The sequence below is a fragment of the Schistocerca nitens genome, chromosome 10 (assembly GCF_023898315.1).
Source record: "Schistocerca nitens isolate TAMUIC-IGC-003100 chromosome 10, iqSchNite1.1, whole genome shotgun sequence".
NCBI classification, from domain to species: Eukaryota; Metazoa; Arthropoda; class Insecta; order Orthoptera; family Acrididae; genus Schistocerca; species Schistocerca nitens.
In genome coordinates this window covers 98,559,222-98,582,305 of record NC_064623.1, presented here as the reverse complement: position 1 = coordinate 98,582,305, position 23,084 = coordinate 98,559,222, and the positions used below count along the sequence as shown (strand labels likewise).

General features: G+C 41.3%; 1 protein-coding gene across 6 annotated transcripts in view; it reads right to left on the bottom strand.

Moving 5' to 3' along the window:
* The window catches only part of LOC126210526 (pyruvate carboxylase, mitochondrial), a 408,145-nt gene that overhangs the window by 67,334 nt on the left and 317,727 nt on the right, over window positions 1-23,084 (bottom strand). For all 6 annotated transcript variants that reach the window (XM_049939771.1, XM_049939775.1, XM_049939774.1 and 3 more), the window contains 4 exons: window positions 22,736-22,901; window positions 15,446-15,591; window positions 9,606-9,830; window positions 1,219-1,382 (listed from right to left, as the gene is read on the bottom strand). In XM_049939771.1, the coding sequence (XP_049795728.1) occupies window positions 1,219-1,382; window positions 9,606-9,830; window positions 15,446-15,591; window positions 22,736-22,901 (701 nt within the window). The remainder of the gene's footprint in view (window positions 1-1,218; window positions 1,383-9,605; window positions 9,831-15,445; window positions 15,592-22,735; window positions 22,902-23,084) is intronic.

Genomic DNA, 23,084 nt, shown 5'->3' with positions numbered 1-23,084 from the left:
AAATTTTTTTAAATCTATGCACTCATACTTTCAAAAATTGATTACTTCAGTACAACTGGATATTTATAATGAGCAGTTGACAATTATTCACCAGTTACCAAATTAATATTCTAAAAGACAAGTGAATTAATCAAAATCACAGTTATTTAAAATTCAAGAAGATCTTGACAACGTATCTTCTGTGGTACTTCAAGAGCTACTGCAGAAAGATTTCCTTGTTGAAACCACTATCTTTCACTTGTTTGCATTATATTTTATGCCATACTCTTGTGAAGCTTCTTCCGACACATGTAATTATTTCTGTACTTCCTCCTTCATGTACTCCCCCCCCCCCCCCCCAAAAAAAAAAAAATCAAACCTGTGATGTCACCTCCTAATGCCCACCTGGCCCCCAGTTCTGACCACGCGCTTGCTTAGCGTGTGCAGCCATTGCCATGGATGCAGCATTGGCAATGGCTGTAATGCAGACATGCGGACTAGTATGCCTCCACAGCACAAGCCAGCTCCTGCCAGCAGTACTGCAAAAGGAAAGCCATGCTCCCAGAAACCAGCTAACACAAGCGCTAAATGACATTTGTACCAGGAGCTCTTCAAGACATCCGGAGTCCTATGTCCCAGCACAGCCCAAGCATTCTGTGCATCATCAAATGCTAAGATAAACTTTTGCAAACATTGTTTGGTTCTCTCCCTAGCTCATCGATTGGAATGTCTGTATTCACGTGCTATGTAACCTGGACTGTCTACGCCCCTCAACAGCTATTTATATTTCTGTGTACAGTGTTATGCATTTGATATGTACCTGGTTCACTGTGCCCTGCTTCTTGACTGCAGAGCCTGCCTTAACAATTCCTTGTTAAGTTTGGATTAGTATGCTTCACAAACTGCCAGCAAACACTGTAGCTGTCATCCTGCATCCGATTTCTCTGGCCACTTGTGCCATCGTTTAATCCATCGACACTATGAAAACTAACAGATAGTAAACTTCCTTGTTTCATATCACTTCTCTGCTCCCAGTACTCCCCTCTTCTATCTTATACAGTACGAACACAACTTTACATTTCCCTGCAGCAAATCTTTGTCCCACTGGCATAACAATAAGCACAACATATAATGCAGGTTAAAATATGACAAACAAAAAATAATCACCTTTCAGAACATTCTGTAAGATTAACAACTTTGCTTACAGCTGTACCATTACAAGAACTCAAAATAACTTACCCAGTAATCTCCTCCGTAACCGTGTGCTCTACTTGAAGCCTGGCATTCACCTCAATGAAGTAGAAATTGCCTTGTTCATCCAGTAGGTACTCAACAGTACCAGCATTCTCATAGCCAACATGTTTTGCCAAATTCACAGCCTGAGTGGTCATCCTATCCCGAACCTGCAATAAATAAGATATACCATCCATTATGTCATAAAACTTCGGCTCTCACTCAAACTCCCAAACACTAAAATAGGCAACACGATATGGCTTATAACATGTTTCTAAATTGGTATGTTGTAATGGGAATGACATGGAGCAAACTGCCATTAGTACTGAAGCTCTCTGAATCCAAATGATATGATTCTGCTTTGCCTTATCTTAAAATAATAATAAAACTGTCGAAAACCTGAGGAACTGCAGCTGAAGTTTGTGGGGTAAACAGTATATCTTGCCACTATAGGATATGAAATCCTAAACCTAGTCTGATCATAACAGCACTAACAAATATGTTGTTTGGACCTAATCACTTTTCAACCTACAGTACAACCAAAATGTATTTAATAAGAAAGCAAATGAGAAGCAGTTTTATAAATTCCCCCAGATAGTGAAGCACATTAAAGTACATGCTTCCACAACTTACGGATGCATGCTGGTCCTGGATTAAAAATAGGGACCAGTATGTCAGCCACTGTGGATGTGGTTTTCAGGCAGTCTAGGTGAATATCGGGCTGGTTCCAAAGTCCTGCCTCATTTACACAATTTGCAAATACTGTGATGAACATCGTAACATTGACCAAGTGATTTACACTAATGCACACAGAATGTACGAGAGTCACGCCAAAAGAAATGCACACTTTTTTAAAAAAAAATCCATCTTTTATTCTACGTGTTTGAAAGTTTTACAATGTGTAGATACATCCTTTAGGAACAATATTTTCATTTCTCCACATAATTTCCATTCCTCTCAACTGCCTTACATCATCTTGGAACCAGCGCCTGTATACCTGCACGGTAAAATTCTGGGCCAACCTGTTTGAGTCACGGTTTGGCAGCGTGCACAATGGAGTCATCATCTTCAAACCTTGTTCCACGAAGAGAGTCCTTCAGTTTCCCAAAGAGATGATAGTCACATGAAGCCAGGTCAGGACTGTAAGGTGTGTGTTTCAGTGTTGTCCATCCTAGTTTTGTAATTGCTTCCATGGTTTTTTGACTGACATGTGGCCGTGCATTATTGTGCAACAGCAAAACATCCTGCTTTTGCCGATGTGGTCGAACACAACTCAGTTGAGCTTGAAGTTTCTTCAGTGTCATCACATATGCATCAGAATTTATGGTGGTTCCACATGGCATGATGTCTACAAGCAAGAGTCCTTTGGAATTGAAAAACACCGTAGCCATAACTTTTCCAGAAGGTGTGGTTTTGAATTTTTTTTTCTTGGGTGAATTTGCATGATGGCACTCCATTGATTGCCTCTTTGTCTCTAGTGAAAAATGATGGAGCCATGTACCATCACCTGCAACAATTCTTCCAAGAAATTCATCTCCACCATTCTCGTACTGTTCCAAAAGTTCGCTGCATACCATTTTTCTTGTTTCTTTGTGAGCCACTGTCAACATCCTGGGAACCCACCCAGCACTAACATTTTTTAACGCCAACACTTTCAGTATTCTGAAAACACTTCCTTTCCCTATTCCAACGTAGCGTGATAATTCGTTCACCGTGATGCGTCTGTCAGCAGTCACCAATTCGTTAACACTCTGCACATTGTCTGGAGTGTGTGCAGTACAAGGCCTGCCGCTGCAAGGACAATCCTCAATATTGCCGAGACCACTTTCATCACATAACCTGCTTGCCCACCGACTAACTGTACTGTGATCCGACGGCAGCATCTCAATACACCTTTTTCACCCTCTTGTGGATGTTTCACACTGTCTCGTTTTCACAGCACAGGAATTCTATGACAGCACATTGCTTCTGACGAACATCAAGCGTAGCTGCCATCTTGAGGACATGCTGTGACAGCGCCACTCACGGGAACAAGTTGAACGAAGTTTGAAAACAAGTGGGAAGGATGTATCTACACACTGTAAAACTTTCACACATGCAGAATGAAAACTATATTTTTACAAAAATAGTGTGCATTCCTTTTGGAGTGACCCTCGTACATTCCTCCCCTCGGGGGAGGGGGCTGGGGGACTGCAGGAGTAGCTTTAAGGCTGCTTTCACACTGGCGGCTTCATCAAAATGATTCAGTTGCATGGTTCAATCACTGCAATGTGTGACTATCACACGTTTGATCCACGTGGTTGAATTGTCAGGTATGTGACTGAACCATGTGGCAGAATCTCTGTGGCAACAGGTCCATGTGATTGTGCGAGCCAATTATGAAATGGATGATGATGATGAAGTGTTGTTTTCACTTTGTTATTGAGAAGAAAAAGATGCCACAGACGTCAACAGCACTACTAGACTCACCCTATGTTAACTGCCTGAGAGACATGGACATTTATCTTGCAATTTATTTGGAAGTGAAAGAAAATTGCAAATTCTTTAACTATTTCAGAATGTCTATGATAGGTTGTTGAGTGTACACCACTACACAGAGTACATTTTTGGGATCCTATCTGGCAAAAGGAGAATATTGCATTGCCTTTTAACAGTGAAGGAAGATTTGTGCAGTAATAATTATAGCATGTGACATTCTACGTAACTCTGTTCATGAAAGAGATGGATTCAAGCTAGATGAAAGTTAAGAAATAATTGGTTTATAAGGGAACACTCCTATACATAGCTGTCACGCTGCGAGTGTACGACATAACTTTGGGGAGTACTTTGTTAGCATTAAGGGTGCCGTTCATTGGCAAACAGACAAGATATAAAACACATTCTAATAAGTAACAAAAAAAAAATAATATACAAGGCTAGGCGAAATTCACACACTGACTTCACAGCGCGACTCCTCACATGCCAGCAATAAAAGAATGCGTCACAAAATTGCATCCAGCGAGTACATCTGACTGGAAAAGTGTTGCAATCTGGCAACACTGTAACCACATGTATGGTAACTAGCTCTGTCAGCACATATTAGTTGTGCTGTACAGTTGGTGCAGTGGATAGAGTTTTGGGTTAGCATGCTGGAGGTCGAGGGTTCGATTCGGGGGCGCATTTTTATTTTTAATCGCTAATTTCATTCTGACATTTCATTTTGTAATTTACACTATTTCTTAGGTCACATGTATCCTAAATTTACAATATTTTGCAAAGCTGAACATAAATACGTGGTTAGACAAATAAGAAACAGGCAGTTGAAACAAATATCTTGTCATAGGACAGAATAACTACAAAACAATATCAATTTCGAGAAGCTAAAAATGATAGCACAGTACAATAACACAACATCTATTTGTCATTTATATTATACGTAACACGAGCACTCAGAGTCGCACATTAGCAACCAGTGACAATAATGATGTCCATATTAATGACTGCATGACCTTCACAACAGACTATGTTGTCCGCAGAACAACAGACGCTCTAAGCGACCTCCCTGCACGTCCAAACATTGTGCAACCCACCAGGTCATACAGCTCTGCACCCTTCGCAACAAAGCTGCATCCACAGTAAAAAGAGCAGCATGAACACGCGCTGCCTATACTTCCACGTTCATTGGCAGGTGTTCCCACAGGAAGAAATCCTGGGGATTTAGGTCAGGCAAATGCGGTGGCCATACAACTGGACATCCACATCTGAGCCATTTCCCTGGAAATGTTCTGTCCAAATACTGTCGCACATTAATTCCAGAGTGTGGAGGTGCACCATCATGTTGGAACCCTATCCTCTGATGAACATATAGTGGAACATCCTTCTACACATCAGGCAGATAGTTTGAGAGGATTGCACGATACCTTACGTGCAGTCAACCGGTCAGGCAACATGTAGGGTCCCAAACATCTGTTGTCCAATATTCCGGCTGAGATGTTGATACCAAAGCTAACTTGATACCCATGGTCGTGGGTGACTTGCAAGTTAACCTCACACAATGGTGGGCATTGTGCATGTTGAAGACACCCTCATGAGTGAATGCTGCTTCATCCTACTATATTATGGTCTTCACGAAGTCACCATTGTCTTCCTGTTGTTGGAACCATTCACAGAATTGCATCCGCTGATGATGATCTGCAGGATGCAAGTGCTGGAAAAACGTTTTTATCTGGACGGTGTCAATGAAGATATCTAACAGCATAGTCATGAGCAGCAACACCAGCACGGTTATCAGATGCACCAAGGACCGGAAGCATATCCACATATTCATCATTTGTGTATGCTATATGTCTGCCAAAACGGTTTAGAGGTTTACAATGAGAAAACTCAATACATGTATGCATGTGCATTGGAGCCTGGCACGGGCGTGTTATTCCACTCGCAACTAGTCCCTGTCAAGTGGGCAGCACATACAATATAAACACGCTGTCAGTCCTGTGCGCTGTTCCACCTAAAGCACATTACCCCTCTGACAAATATTGTTCTGCACAATTCATCCAAACACCGCTAATTGTGAAATGTACAGTTTCAAATTAAACTGCTTCCCAAAGGTAACAGACTATGTTTCCACAATCCCATCAACAGAATAATAATAATAATAATAATAATAATAATAATAATAATAATAATGCATTGAGATACATATTAAACAGCATGCAGTTACCAGACTCAATGTTGAAAGGCATAATTAGTGGGACCATGGTGATAACACATACAAATAGTAACCGAGTTTGGACATCATCCGCAAAGCACGTTGTTAGTCCTACTGGCAATGTAAGGCCCTAACAAAATGTAATAGACTTGAATGAGGCAAGAATAATAGATGGTACTAATCTATGAGGCCACTGGAAGTGGTTTCACATCTAGTAGATGAAGTGGTGTGAATAAATCCACGCCCATGAAGTGGAAAGGGCTTCTTTCAAAGCTGACCAATCTTCAATTTCTATGAGTGTAGTATGTAAACGCAAATGTTTTTTTAGAGGATCCACTGCAATCACTGTTAACGATTAAGATGCCAAATACCATACCACCTGGACTACATTTACCAAATAAAAAACATATGCCCCAACCCACGATCAAACCCTTAACCTTCTGCATGCTAACCTATAACTCTATCCACTGCACCAACTGTACAGCACTAGTAATATGTGCTGACAGAGGTAGTTACCATATATGTGGTTAAATTGTTGCCAGATTGCCACTCTTTAATGTACTTTTTCTGCCGGATGTACTCGATGGACAAAATTTTGTCAAAGACTTTTTTTTTATTTATTTATTTATTTATTTATTTATCGCTGGCATGTGAGGAGCCACGCTGCGAAGCCCAAGTGTGCAAATTTTGCTTCACCCTGTGTACCACAACCACTTTTCTCCGATACAACTTTATTTTTGAAGTTGGGAACAAACGTTTCACACACCACCTCCCAAGCATTATGTTTTTTATGTTACTGCCATGTCCTCATTTCCTGAATCCCAAATTAGAGGACGACATTCTACCTCAATGGCAAGTTATTTTTGCAGCAGAAAAGAGCACTTAACACTTTAAAATGATACACGAAATGCACACGATTCAACGATGACAAAGTGCTAACAAATGACGAATGTAGCACAACCATGTACGACAGAAACTGTTTACCCCCTCCCTCAGTAACCATGCTGTTAGATCACCACGGGTGAAAGGATTAAATGTGGCTGAATTGCCATGTCCAGGGACTATCGGATGCACTGCAGGTTGTGTGGTCAAACCAACATTGTGTATGCCCTTACAGGAACTGTGAGTTAAATGAATGAATCTGCCACACGGGTGAGTGGCATGACCAAATCATCAGTGTGCAAGCAGTCTAAATGTCTTTGAGAGTGCTGGCATTATCAAAATATAGCCTACATGCAGGTGTGGTAGGTTCTCCATGTTATTGGCGAAGTACCGTAACAGTATGCTGGATGAGCCAAGAGGAGAGGTACAAGCTTTGAGAGGTGGTGATACGGAACAAAAAATTTCAAACGACCGTACGGCCCTTTCTTAACAGTATCTTACACAAAGCTCTTTGAAAATTACAGGTATCAATTGTGCTGAAAGTACATAAGAAGTCGTGTTGGCAAAGGAATATCCTCCATGTATTGTGGTAATATATTTTGAAGGAAATCAAGATACCATACTCCATTAACACAATAATCTAAAGCAACTTGATCGATGAGTTGGTCATCATTAACACCGCACCACACGTTCACTGAGAAACGTGACTGAAAACTTGTTTCCCGAGTAGCGTACAGATTTTCATCCACCCACACATGAGAGTTCTATGTATTATTGATGCCATTGCAGATAAATGTCGACTCAACAGTGAACAGAATACATGGAATACAGTGCCCCATACAAATGAGCTCAGATCGGCAAAACAGCAGCTTTCTGCAATAGCTGCAAAATACACTCCTGGAAATTGAAATAAGAACACCGTGAATTCATTGTCCCAGGAAGGGGAAACTTTATTGACACATTCCTGGGGTCAGATACATCACATGATCACACTGACAGAACCACAGGCACATAGACACAGGCAACAGAGCATGCACAATGTCGGCACTAGTACAGTGTATATCCACCTTTCGCAGCAATGCAGGCTGCTATTCTCCCATGGAGACGATCGTAGAGATGCTGGATGTAGTCCTGTGGAACGGCTTGCCATGCCATTTCCACCTGGTGCCTCAGTTGGACCAGCGTTCGTGCTGGACGTGCAGACCGCGTGAGACAACGCTTCATCCAGTCCCAAACATGCTCAATGGGGGACAGATCCGGAGATCTTGCTGGCCAGGGTAGTTGACTTACACCTTCTAGAGCACGTTGGGTGGCACGGGATACATGCGGACGTGCATTGTCCTGTTGGAACAGCAAGTTCCCTTGCCGGTCTAGGAATGGTAGAACGATGGGTTCGATGACGGTTTGGATGTACCGTGCACTATTCAGTGTCCCCTCGACGATCACCAGTGGTGTACGGCCAGTGTAGGAGATCGCTCCCCACCCCATGATGCCGGGTGTTGGCCCTGTGTGCCTCGGTCGTATGCAGTCCTGATTGTGGCGCTCACCTGCACGGCGCCAAACACGCATACGACCATCATTGGCACCAAGGCAGAAGCGACTCTCATCGCTGAAGACGACACGTCTCCATTCGTCCCTCCATTCACGCCTGTCGCGACACCACTGGAGGCGGGCTGCACGATGTTGGGGCGTGAGAGGAAGACGGCCTAACGGTGTGCGGGACCGTAGCCCAGCTTCATGGAGACGGTTGCGAATGGTCCTCTCCGCTACCCCAGGAGCAACAGTGTCCCTAATTTGCTGGGAAGTGGCGGTGCGGTCCCCTACGGCACTGCGTAGGATCCTACGGTCGTGGCGTGCATCCGTGCGTCGCTGCGGTCCGGTCCCAGGTCGACGGGCACGTGCACCTTCCGCCGACCACTGGCGACAACATCGATGTACTGTGGAGACCTCACGCCCCACGTGTTGAGCAATTCGGCGGTACGTCCACCCGGCCTCCCGCATGCCCACTATACGCCCTCGCTCAAAGTCCGTCAACTGCACATACGGTTCACGTCCATGCTGTCGCGGCATGCTACCAGTGTTAAAGACTGCGATGGAGCGCCGTATGCCACGGCAAACTGGCTGACACTGACGGCGGCGGTGCACAAATGCTGCGCAGCTAGCGCCATTCGACGGCCAATACCGCGGTTCCTGGTGTGTCCGCTGTGCCTTGCGTGTGATCATTGCTTGTACAGCCCTCTCGCAGTGTCCGGAGCAAGTATGGTGGGTCTGAAACACCGGTGTCAATGTGTTCTTTTTTCCATTTCCAGGAGTGTACAATGCAAGGCAGTTGATGGTGGCCTTTATGAGCACCTTTTCTGAGGAAATGTATGTAATTAAATGAAACATTAGATCATAATTTCTATTACTATCACCTGCATCTGTCCTGTTCCTCGTTGCTTTCATTAGTTTCCCTGGAAACTTAATAGCACAACACATTTTCATGTGCTACTTTTTGTTGTACCTTTCCTTCCTACTGATCTACTGTACATGCAAATAAAACGCAATTAGAACAAAATATATTAATTAAAGTAATGTATCAGCACCCAGGGTCAAAAGCATTAATACAAATAATGAGAATGAATAATGTTCTGAGAGGAACACACACACCTCAGTCCTCCTCAGCCACAGTCTGCAAACCCTCATTTTTTCCCTAATTGGTTCACTACTTCTTGAAACTGATTATTCACATCTGCTCAAGACTTAACTTCTCGACACTTAAATTTGCCGCTTCTAGTAGACTACGTCGAACTGCTGATGAACAGTGATACCTGGCTGCACTAACTTTGGGATCGAGGTTGGGAGCAGGCGCGATCTCCACCACCTTCTGGTGGCGCCGCTGGACGGAGCAGTCCCTCTCGTACAGGTGGACTACGTTCCCACCGCGGTCACCGAGCAGCTGCACTTCAATGTGTCGCGGTCGCTCAATGAACTTTTCGATGAACAGGGCCCCATTTCCAAAAGCTGCCTTGGCCTCTGAAGTTGCTCGTTGAAACAATTCTTCCAGTTCCTGTAAAAATTAAAACAATGACTGCCATCACATACACAGCAGGTTTTTACTCCAACTTTAATTACACACTGGAATGTTGTCAATGAAATATGAACATAGTTAGCATTAAAATTGCAACACCAAGGAGGACATACATATGGTATGTTGTGGTACAGTAGGAAGATTACAAGATTAAATTTGTAGATTGTTTGGTGCTATCCTGGCTTTACCCCAGCTGCGTATAACTCCCGAATGTAGGAAATTGCTATGTACAGCTACCTGTGTGCAGGAGGTTAAAGAAAATGTGGATTCTCAATGCAGTTCAGTAGAGTTTGCTGACCTCTAACCTCCACATCTCCACAAACAGAACAACGCAGAGGGTGTACAGTGTTCAGCCTGTCAACATGACAAAGGTAGAGACACTGAAAACATATTGATACTTCTTGGTACCGAGTATATTCATCTCTGTGCCAATATCTTCTTACCAGATAGTTTTCAACTGACACTTTTACTCATATAAAGGTCCACGAGGTCCATCTTGTCCAACATATTGCCCACGGCACCTAGAATTGCTTTTCACTTCCTCCTAACACCCCCCCCCCCCCCCCCTCTACCACCACTTATACCGCACCTGCAACTGGCATAACTTATATCTGAGGGAGAGCCAATGGTGAAACAACTCATCATGTACCAGCTGTTATGTAAACACTGTTTGGCCTTCTACATTGGTAAGACTATCACCAAGCTATCAGTTAGGATGGACAGGTATTGACAGAAGGTGTATCCTGGCAACACACAATACTCTGTTGCACACCGTGCTCTGCCACACGACGGTCACAACCTTGGTGCCTGTTTCACCTTATGTGCCACCTAGACTCTTCTCCCAGACACCACTTTCTGAGAACTCCACAGGTGGTACTGGCATTGCAACATGTCCATTGTTTTGCCACCCACCTGGCCTTAATTTATGTTAATTATTTTCTTTAATTTCCTCAGTCTCAGCGTTTTATCTCGGTAACTATTTCTTTCTTCATTCCCTTTCAGTTGTCTATATCTTATTTTCTGATCGGACTATTTTTCCCCTCCTCCTCCACCTCTACCACATACAGTGCACTTAGCTTAATTAGTCGTGGACAAAGTTATCAGTAAACTTTGTCTTGCTTATCACACATCTTTCACCTCTAAGCTCTCAGAGTTTCCAAATCTTGTCTAGTGCAGTCTTCCGTCCTCATCCCATCTGGTAAGTCTCCCCTGACCCAGGGTGCTGGGCAACTTTTCTGAACCCTCCCCATTTTCTAAACTTTGCAAGTCATTTTCCTTCATCCTTCTTTCTTCCTCTTCAACCCTTCTGCGAGGAGGAGACCCCCATACATATGTGCAGGCACATGTGGCTGCCTATTAGGTTTCTACAGTGCTGTCACAACACTTTATTATTGATAAGATTTTAGAAGTAACGAAATATGAAATTTACACTATAGAAAATGTTGACAATTTTGGTTTACAAAATAACATGGCACCCAAATGAAAATACCAGTTTTACATTACAGGAAATGTTAATATTTATTTATTTTACAAAATAACGTAGGATCCAGATGGTACATATGTCACAGGTGGTGACGACATAGCACACCCACCTCAGTAGTAAGCCATATTTTTGTGTGACCAATGCATACTGTATCAAACACTTTGAATTAGCAACTTTTATGAATATCAATAAGGCAGAGAAAGAGGCCAGGATTAGGAAAGAAGTTAGACAAATGTGTGCACTCTCTCCATATTTATTTAATGTATTCATTGAGGAAACTATTAGGATGTTAAAGGAGAAGCCAAATGGAATAAAAACCAATTTAGTAAAAGGATACAATGTATTCAGATATTGCCGATGACATCCTAATAGTTGCAGACTCCGGAAGAGCGGAAGAGAGATGATTAGGATGCTGCAAATTCTATGGGGTACTAAACCTATGGAAATTTAAAGTAAACAAATGGGAACAAGGGACTGTGTTTGCAACACAGGCATTTACGACTAACAACAACATTTTAACCAGCAATCTTATGAATATGGATGTCAGAAAATCATTTTTTGAATTAATCTGTATGGCGTACACTGCTCTACGAAAGTGAAAGTTGGTCTTTTGGTAAACTGAAAACGAATTGACTTTAAGCTGCTGGTACATGCATATGACAAAATGACAAGAACAAGCTGGACAGAAAGAAAAACCAACTTGGAAGGCTTAAGGGAAGTCAACAAAAAGTGAAGATTATTAAAGAAAAAAAAAGAATAAATTTTATTTGACATGTCATCACACAAAACGCTTTCATCATAACATTATTGAAGGTGGTGTGCTGGCAAACAAAGGAAGAGGACGGCCTATAAAGGAGTATTTGGAAGATTTTGAGAAGAGGAAAGGGTGGGCCATTACACAGACTGAAACAAACAGTCAATGACAGAAGGCAAAGTTCACATCAACAAGACAATAGCCTTCAAAATATGTAATGTAATGTAATGTAAATTATTTACTCAAAATTTTGGCCATATGACAAGTCCAGCATTTTGAACAACTGAACAAGAGTAATAATGAGCCACTAATGGCAAATTGAAGACAATTATATGGTTACAATATCCTGCATGCTTGACCCAAGATTTTCAGAAGCCCATGGCTTGTGCTTGGGCAATATCTGCAGTAAGGTATTTGACAGCAACTAATCTTGCTTCTACTGCTAGCACTAGCAGCATTTACCATAAAAAACCTTTGACAACACCTGTGCAACCATTGGGGGCTAATCCTTTACAGGAATGACGAGACAAAAATAAATAAATAAATAAATAAATCTTGTAATCCTCAATTGTGTACATGCGCCAATGTGAATACCTGACAATTCCAGTGAAGTCAATGCATTGTGGGAGTTTCTTTTCAAAAGGCAGCAGCACATTGTAAACGTCACGTAATGGCTTATTAGTTAAACAACTGGTCGGATGTTGCATATGAACGACTATATGGAGAAAGAATTGAAATTTACAGAATATTTAATTTACTTGATACTGGGTATTATTCAGCTCTTTTTTTATATACATATATAAAGATGCTGTAACTTACCAAACGAGAAAGTGTTGGTATGTTGATAGAGACAATAAAAAACACAAAACACAATACTTTAAGTCCAAATTTTTTTATTATACACTATGGGATTAAAATTTTGTGGGCACCTATCAGTGGACATTTATAGAGGGTGTGTCCATCCTTTGCCTTCATGTCAGCTTTAATTCTGCTGGGCATACTTTCAATAAGATGCCAATCTCTGCAGAGGAATGGCAGCCCATTCTTTCTGAAGAGCTGAAACCAGAGAGGGTATTAATGTTTGGCACTGAAATGTGCAGCAAAGCCAACATCTTAATTCATCCCAAAAATATTCCACTGGGTTCAGCTCGGGACTCTGGGCAGATTAGTCCATTTCAGGAATGTTATTGCCCACAGATGCTGCCTTATGACTGGGTTCATTGTCATTCTGATGTAATTGATCATCTTCTCTGAACTATTCCTTTACTATACTCTGTACAATGTGTTCAGATCCTTCTGCATTTAGTGTTTTCTTAAGAGCAATAAGGGGACCACTTCCTAACCACATAAAAGTCCTCTGTACTTTACTGTTGGCACTAAACATCTACATCTACATAGATACTCTGCAAATAACATAACTGCCTGGCAGGGGGGTTCATTGGACCACTTTCACAACACTTGTCTTGTCTAGTATTCCAATCGCTAACAGTGCACAGAAAAAACAAACACCTATATCTTTCTGTGCAAGCTCTGATTTCCCTTATTTTATAATTATGATGCTTTCTCCCTATGAAGGGTGGCATTAACAAAACATTCTCACATTCAGAGGAAAAAGTTGGTGATTGAAATTTCGTGATAAGATTCCGCCACAATGAAAAACACCTTTGTTTTAATGATGTCCAGCCTAAATCCTGTATCATCTCATTTAAGTTGTTCGTAATTGTAATTCCTAGGTATTTAATTGAATTTATGGCCTTTAGAGCCTACTGATTTATCGTGTAACCAAAAGTTAACAAATTCCTTTTAGTACTCATGTGGATGACCTCACACTTATTATTTAGTGTCAATTGCCAATTTTCACACCATACAGATATCTTTTCTCAATTGTTTTGCAATTTGTTTTCATCTTCTGATGACTTTACTAGATCATAAACAACAGTATCATCTGCAAACAACCTAAGATGGCTGCTCAGATGGTCTCCTAAACCATTTATATAGGTAAGGAACAGCAGAGGGCCTGCAACACTACCTTGTGGAACACCAGAAATAACTTTTTTTTTATTCAATGACTGTCCACCAATTACTGTGAACTGTATGTGACCCCTCTGACAGGAGATCACAAATCCAGTCCCAGAAGTGAGACAATATTCCATACGCACACCATCTGATTACAAGCTGCTTATGAGGTACAGTGTCAAAAGCCTTCTGGAAATCAAGATATAAGGAATTAATTTGAAATCCTTGTCAACAGCACTCAGTATTGTCAATACTGTTCTCTTCAAGGTAATTCATAATGTACAGACATGGTGGCAGGTAATGTTCTCTAGTTATTTGTCAAACCCAAACCGTTCCATTGGTTTCCCATAGAAAACAGTGCGATTCATCATTCCAAATCACTCATGTCAAGTTATCCACTGTGCAGTGGGATAGCTGTTTACACTACGTCATGCGTCACTTAGCATCAACTACAGAAAAGTGAACCTTAAGAGAGTTGTTGACCATTATGCCCATTCCCTGTTTTGCTTGAATCTAAGCCCACAGACATTAGCATGTAGGCGATGAACTTCTTTTAGCAGTTTCTAAACAAAACGTCAGTAGACTTATTCTGAACACTGGCACAGGTTGGCAACACACACATCCTACACAGAAAACAAATGAATACACATGTAACACTGTGCTGAGTGTGGAACACAAAGTGCAGCACTATTTCTCTCATGAAGTTTTACAAAGGTGAGGTGAAATGGGAAAAAGTGGCAATGCAGTATAAGAGAAAGTAAGTTCCAAAAAAATGGTAAAAGTTGCCAAAAGTGAATGTGCATCTGAGGTCCTTTCAACCTCAACCTCCACCTCCACTGACAACCAAGGAAAAATCAGTGGTTTTCAGAATATGTAAGCAAGAAGCAAAAACACTACATAAATTGTACACTAAATTTTATACAGAAATACTGTTTTTATTCTACACATACCAAAATTTAATGGCATTTCATGTATTTCTATTTGAAGAATGACTACAGCAGATACTTTTATTTATAAAGTGTGATGCATCTGGTGAAAAACTCTCCTACAGTAAGCTTAAGACAGAAAAACCAATAATAATTATAACAACTGCCATGGAAGATGGCCATGTGAATGAACATATTACTTTTCTGGAGATTTTTTTAAATTCTGTGCAAGTCTAGAAATTTTGTAACCTCACTGTAGACAATGAGTTAAAATATTTAATCCACTATTTTTTAATACAGGCTAGACCTTTTTTCTTTTCACAGTGTGGGACTTAGCAACTCCAACATTACCTATTCACATTTTCAAATAAGATTTTGAGAACAATGTAAGATTGAGACCACTTCAGTTACATACCTCCATTTTGCGGACAACCCTCATGCCACGGCCACCACCTCCATAGGCAGCTTTGAAAATTACAGGCAGTCCATGCTTCAGACAGAATTCTTTCGCTTCCTCCAGCTTTGTTATGGGACCTGGTGTGCCAGGGACAACAGCGACACCTGACGCAACAAAACAATATGTTCAAAAAATTGTTTAACATTGGGCTGTCTGGGAAGTAAAGTATGAGTGTAACAGGAATGTCAAACAACGGAAACTCCAGGTAGGAAAAGGCTACCTACCATAAGGAAGATACATTAAGAGGCAGAGAGGCACAATGAAAAGAGACTTACATAAAGCTGTTGGCCACAGCCCTCATCAGTAACACACACACACACACACACACACACACACACACACACACACACCATTCGTACACAGAAGCAAGCACGCCTCATGCACACTACTGCCAACTCCAGCATTTTGGGCCGGAATGCAACTATCATGTGGGCCTCTATGCAGCAAACTGGAGGAGCCGGAGAAGGGATAGTAGTGTATGGGTGGGGAGAGAGACAAATGCTGTCTGGTGGAGTGTGCAGGGACCAGAATGCCAAAAGGTGCAGTGTCAGGAGATTGTGGGGCAGGGACGTGGGGAAACCGGGAGGGGAATGGGGAAAGAGGGGCGGACACACTGGCAGAGGGCAGCAAACAGGGTGGGAGAGAAGAATGGGAGGAAATGATAGGACAGAGGAGGTGGAAACTGTTGGGTGGAGAGTATGGGGACAGTATATTATGGTAGGTAGATGCCGGGATGATTACTGAAGCGGAGAATGTGTTGTAAGGATAACTCCCATCAGCACAGTTCAGAAAAGCTGATGGTGGAGTTTCCATTGCTCAGGTAGTGAAGCAGCCTTTGAAATAAAGTGTATGATGTTCAGCTGCATGTTTTGCCACATGGTGGTCTACTTTGCTCTGGCCATAGTTTGGCAGTAGTTGTTCTCCTGGCGGACAGCTGGTCAGTAGTCATACCAATATAAAAAGCTGTGCAATGATTGCAGCAGAACTTGTAAATGATATGGCTGTTTTAACAGGTGGCCTGGCCCATGATGGGGAAGGGGGGGGGGGTTAGGATGAACCTTTGATAGGACTTTATGTAAGTGTCTTAATTATGCCTGTCTGCAACTTAACCTGTATTCTTTATGGTAAGTAACAATCTGTCTTTTCCTACATTGTTAACAGAAAGGCTGCGTAATTCCTCCTGTGGACTTACCCAAACAATTACTCATTCACTCAGAAATATTATCATTGTACCAAGTTGAATACCAATCTGCAGAATAGCTTCCTTATGATTTATAACTTGCATTTTCTCCATACTTGCAACAAATGTCAACATTTTCAATTTAAGTGACTTGAACTTTGCCTTCCTCTGCTATCAGATAGCCAGGAATCAAAGATGTCTGTATGCTTATTATCACCACAAATCATCATTAGGACAATTGTAACAGCATTCTTGTTATAAATTAACCATTTTGCAAATAACGTTTGGCTGCTTATGTGCTGCTGTCAACATCATAGAGTGGAGTTAATATTTAAACTGATAACAATGTGCACAATGCTTTTAAAGCTTAAAAAATTAGTATGGGAGTTTATTCACAAACAACATTTCACCAGTTGACTTTAAAGATATGATAATATTCTTCGAGACTAACATCACGTAAGCTTTTCCACCTGAACTTCAAACATTCTAGACTATTAAAATAGTTACTGATTTCCTTTCTGTTGTCTATAAGTTGTTGTTCTGCCATTACATTTAATTTGTTTCTGTCATGATTATGGACATTAGTTATGCACTTGTTGTCCATTCTCTATCTTGTTCCATAAGCCTGTGAAGGGGGGAATCTGAAGAGATGTGGAGTGAGTCAATCTATGCATTAACGTATGACAAAACACAGACTCTTCATCTATGTACTTTGTTAATAATGAACGATCACTATATCATTTAATGCTACTGATGCTTGTGCCAACTTACTTTAAGCAAAAACAGGAAAAGACGAAGTTTATATCCCATCGGTAGCTTAAAAGTTAAATGATTTAACTATATTTTTCAAGAAAAACAGTTAGCCATATCTGTAAATACAATGTTCTATTTACAGTACATAACTAATCATCACACAGTTTTACAACAAACACTCATTTTTGTCATGCAGCTAACAGAACTTCCCATGCATTCATTCATTCACATTCAGTCATTCAATAATCTTTGAATCTTGATATTCAGATAGTTTGTAGAAACAGTTTCTCATGAGTATTTTTTTAAATTTCTTATGAACTGTTCAAGATCATCAATTCCTTCCTTTAAGATTAGATGTGAGCCTGTTTAACACCTTTGCACAAGAGTATAAACCCCACTCTGAATCTTATACAAGAAAGTCTACATGAAAATAATTTTGTCTTCTATTGTGAATGAGTAGATCACAGTTCTGAGTGAAGTGATTCTTATTATCAGCAATGAAGGAGTAAATGTACTGGAAAGAGAAAGTAAGAATACAAGGATTCTTAAAAAGACTTATGCGAGAGAGATGTTTATCTGCTTTACACAATATCCTCACAGTTTGCGTCTGCTCATAAATACTTTATTTATTTTAGGTCCACTGCCCCAGGAGGTAATTCTGCAGTTCTGCAGGGAGTGAAAACATACAACAGTGAGAGACACTCCTGAGGGCACAACACACTCAATGTAGTTTCCTGATTAGTTCATCTGTATGTTGGTTGTATTTTAACTTGTATGTGCATGAATCTAGTAACCAAGATCTATACCTAATACAGCTGATGACAAATTCAGCAGTCAGTGAATAAATTTCTAAGTATTTACATTCTGCCAGAAATTTCCTTGCTATATCATAACTTAAAAGTTATAGGAAAGTTATTGTAGAATGTAAACACTTTATTATTGAAGGAAACCAATCACCGAAAAGCAGGAGCATTGAGCTGCCGATAGGCACACACAGAAGAAAGAAAACATGCTAGCTTTTTGAGTTATCCTTTGACAAGCTAGAGTAAAACAAACACAGGCAAACACCCACATGCCTAACACCCCTACGTGGTGCCGCCTAATAGTGCCAATGCTATTTTTCGGCAGGTGGACTGGTTGCAGTGGGAGTAGTGTCAGGTGGTGTTTGTAGAGGGAGGGGAGGGGAGGTGGAAGGCAAAGAGAGGGACTGGGGTGGGTTGCTAGTGGCTCAGAGGGAGGCAGCCTGTTTGCCAACAAGGACTGTGGGGAGGGAGGGGTGGCAGGGATACGGGCTGGCACAACTGTAAAGGCCAGTGGGAAGCAACACACACTAAATGCAACATGGGAATGTGAATAGGGAAGGGTGACAGAACAGAGAAGGAGAAGGGTAACGAGGTGGAGGGTGCGGGACAGTGGGTTACCTGAAATTAAGGCCAAGATGATTACAGTAGTGGAGGACGTGTTTTAAGGATAACTACAATCTGTGTATTTTAGAGAAGCTGGTGGTTGAGGGACAAATCCAGATGGCTTGGGTTGTGATGCAGCCATTGAAATTGAGCATGTTGTGCACAGTTGCATGTCGAGCCACCAGCTAGTCAACTCTGTCCTCGACAACAATTTCACAGTGGCCATTCATCCTGTTGCACAACTCATTTATAGTCTCACCAATTTAAAAAGGTGAGCAATGATTGAGAAGAGTTGGTATATGATGTGACTGCTTTCACAAATAGTCCGGTCTCTGATGGGGTAGGATAAGCCCATAACAGGACTGACATAGCAAGTGCTGGGTGAGTGGATTGGGCAGGTCTTGCACTCCAGGTCTTCCACAGGGATATGATACCTTTGGCAAAGGGATGGGAGTGGCAGTAGTACAGGGATGGACTAGGATGCTGTGAACGTTGGATGGGAGACAGAACCCAACCATAGGAGAGTTGGGAAGGACCGAAAAGGATGTCTCATGTCAGGGCAGGGAGAGAGAGAATCAAAGCCCTGGTGAAGGATTTGGTTTAGTTGTTACAGTCCAGGGAGACACTGGCTGACAAGGGGTGCAGACGATTCTTGGGGATAATGGGAGAATTGGGGGTGTGTGAGGATATGGCACTGGAAATTTGTGGTATCATAGATCATTATCATTCTCGCGACCATTTCACAGTTGGCAATGGAAATGCATGTTTATGATTGATGTCAATAGTGGTCGGGCAGGAACCCGGAATATCCACTGATGCACGCCCACTGTGCCACACCTTCAGTGGCTCCGACTATGAGCACCTTCTGCCAACGTGATATAGGATGGGCGGTGGCAGCTACACGGCCCAGTCTCAGTCAGAGTCTTCGACAGGCTTCTTTCTCAGTCAGCTTTCGACAGTTAGTTCGTGCACTAGGAGGAGGAGCCTCTCACTGCACAATACTCTTTAGTTTGATTCTTGTAATAGCTGGACTTTATTACTGCTTTTTGTTTGTTTGTTAAGTTTCTTCACAACACTTTGAGAAAGCTACAAGCTAAGCAAACCAACTGTTTACTGTATTTACATGTTCGCTAATCATTTCTGCTCCTGTCCAGCTACCTTGCAATGACTGCTGCTGCACCAAACAACAAAATCCTTTTGTTGACTAGGTTTGGGGGATTACCTGTCTGTGAAGGCTTTTGTGAGGCCTTCAGCATGCTATGCAAGGGAGTTTACATAACAACAGATAAATAGTGGAGTGATTTTCAGGTCCGTTGTTGATATCTTCATGATCTGGACTCAAGGCCAAGACACCTCTCTACATTCCTTCAAAACCTCTACACCTTTTCCCCCGCCCACTTCACCTGGACCTCTTCTACCTAGCGTGCCACCTCTCTGATGGCTCCATTCACACCTCTATTCACATTAAACCCACCAAGCAACAAAACAGACACCTATTCTGACAGCTGCCATCCCTTCTACACCAAAAAATACCTGCCATCCTTCCATTCCGCATTCCTAGCTGCCAAACTGGCTGGCTGCCTCCCTCTGAGCACTAGCCACCCACTCACATCCCTCTCCTTGCCATCCACCTTCCTCTGTTCACTCCACCTAACACTACGCCCACAACAAGTTCACTTGCTGAAAAATAGCATTGGCACTGTTAGTCTACCCGGCACCATACAGGGACATAGGCACGCGAGTGTGTGCACGCGTCTGTTTAGCTCGTCAAAGGATAACTCCAAATGCTAGCAAGTTTACTTTTTGTATGCGTCTATCGACAAATCGACACTTCTGCTTTTTGGTGAGCAGTCTCCTTTAATCCTTATGTATATATCAAGTCTTAATCTGCTAGCTGTTAAAAACTTGAAGGCCTGTTCAGCTATCATCTAAGCTGCATCTGCAAAGGCCGAGTTTGGATGCTCGATTAGTATGCATGTGTCATCTGCAGACATTATATTGTTGAACCACCATTTGAAGTTTTTGGGAGATCATTAATGCAGGTTAAGATCACGATGGGACTAATACTGATGCTTGTGAGACTCCATTACAGGAGCAGCATAGTCTAAATGACTGACTAAGCTGAACTACAAATTTGATTTTTGCACTATTCGATCATGAATTGGCTACAATCAGTTACGCTCCTAGTAACAATAACACACATTGCCTGCAAGATGCTGACATGTATCCAACTCAGAGAGACATTACATGCACATTATCACAGAATAGTGAAGCACAAGATACATGTGTATTTCTTGATCAGAAGTTTTTCTTTTCTGTATTTTAGTATTTTCATATACTTCTCTGGAATAGGATAAAAATTCCGGATACTAAAGAGAGGTTTTTGGTTTATTTTGAAATATTTTTCATAAATAAATGGGTTAACAATGGAAGGTAGAAATATGCAGGTTTAGTTGTTCATACAACATAAAATTGCAATTCTTGTATAAAGCTTTGGCGTTTTGTAGTAAATCAAATTGAACATGACTGACTATAATATGAAACTGACAAAAACATTGGACAAGTGTTAAAGACCTTTACAAGTGGAAAATGTTATATCAAATATAAAGAGAGCCAAGAATAAACAAAGGTGCATTTCACTGAAAAATGCAAATTTCACAAAAGATTATGAAGTTAATACTATTATTATTTGGAAAACTACTTTTGCTGAACATTTTTTTATGAGAAAACAAACAAAATGTAGATTGTTGAAAGATGACCCAACTGGTAATACTTGAAATCAATAAACATATGTCCGCCCCCAGTAGTTGAGTGGTCAGCACAACACAATGTCAATCCTAAGGGCCCGGGTTCGATTCCCGGCTGGGTTGGAGATTTTCTTCGCTCAGGGACTGGGTGTTGTGTTGTCCTAATCATCATCATTTCACCCCCATCAAAGCACAAGTCGCCGAAGTGGCGTCAAATCTAAAGACTTGCACCCGGCGAATGGTCTACCCGACGGGAGGCCCTAGTCGCATGACAATGCACACACAATAAACATATGACACAGACTGCCAACTTTATTTTAAATCACAAAACTCAGTTTCCTTCTTCCAGCTCGTTATATTACATTTCAGATATACAAATATTAAATTACAATTGTCAATTCAACTTTTTTTTCATCTATTGCTAAATGTAACAATATTCACATACACAACTTTATTTTTTATTTTAATTAAATCATCTCACTGTAGAATAAAATGTAATACTTTCCTTTTTAAAATTATGTCATTTTTTGTTTCTTTCATATCTTCTGTATAATTAATGTGTCTAAGTCACACGTCATTTTATATGTGTTGGCGAAATTCAGTTGACACCAAATTGAGTTTCAGCCACAAGTCAGTCCATGACCAAATAAATGATTTTTTTTAACAAGGACTACAAATTGGTGGAAATATAAAATGTATAGCAGGAGATGCCAGATGAATCTCAGCTCTGTTTTGCAACAAATTATCTTTATGGCTTTGAATCAAGGTATTTGTCAAGTTATTGTTAGCTGGATGTCATCAAGTAAAGCACACACATAAAAATTAAAGTGTCTGTTTTAGCAAGTAAAAACCGAAGGATCATCGATGTAACATTTCAGACAATGCTTATTGGAATTGTTTCTACTATAATGACACACACTCCCAACTTTGCATGTGGCAAAACTCACATTTTGCATTTGCAGTGAAACAAAGAGCAATAGAAAAAGTTGTCAGATTTCGTTGAAATATTGCGCAGTCTGATAATGACCGATAACTACAATGTACATTTCAATGATGAATTCATTTATAGAACTAACAATCTGTACTGCGCTTCTTTGAGACAGTAATGTTTAGTGTTATTGGTAACTGAAGACCTGGTGGTACATGGCATAAAGCTTCTTACCTGCCTCTATGGCGGCCTTGCGAGCTGCCACTTTGTCTCCCATCTGCTGCACGACTTTAGGCGATGGGCCGATGAAGCGGAGGCCGGCATCTATGCAGGCCTGTGCGAAGTCCGAGCGCTCCGAAAGGAATCCGTATCCAGGATGGATGGCATCTACATCGTTCTCCTATGTACAACATTACGCATTTAGAACACTCAATGGTATCATTTCATACTGGGCATTATTTATAGATGCACACAACTTGCAGAAAAGATACCTACGGATACAGCAAGTAGAGGAAGGAACTGTTGTAATAGCTGTTTATATCAGATTGAAAGCTGCTTGCTGGTAGGTCTGTACATGCAACCA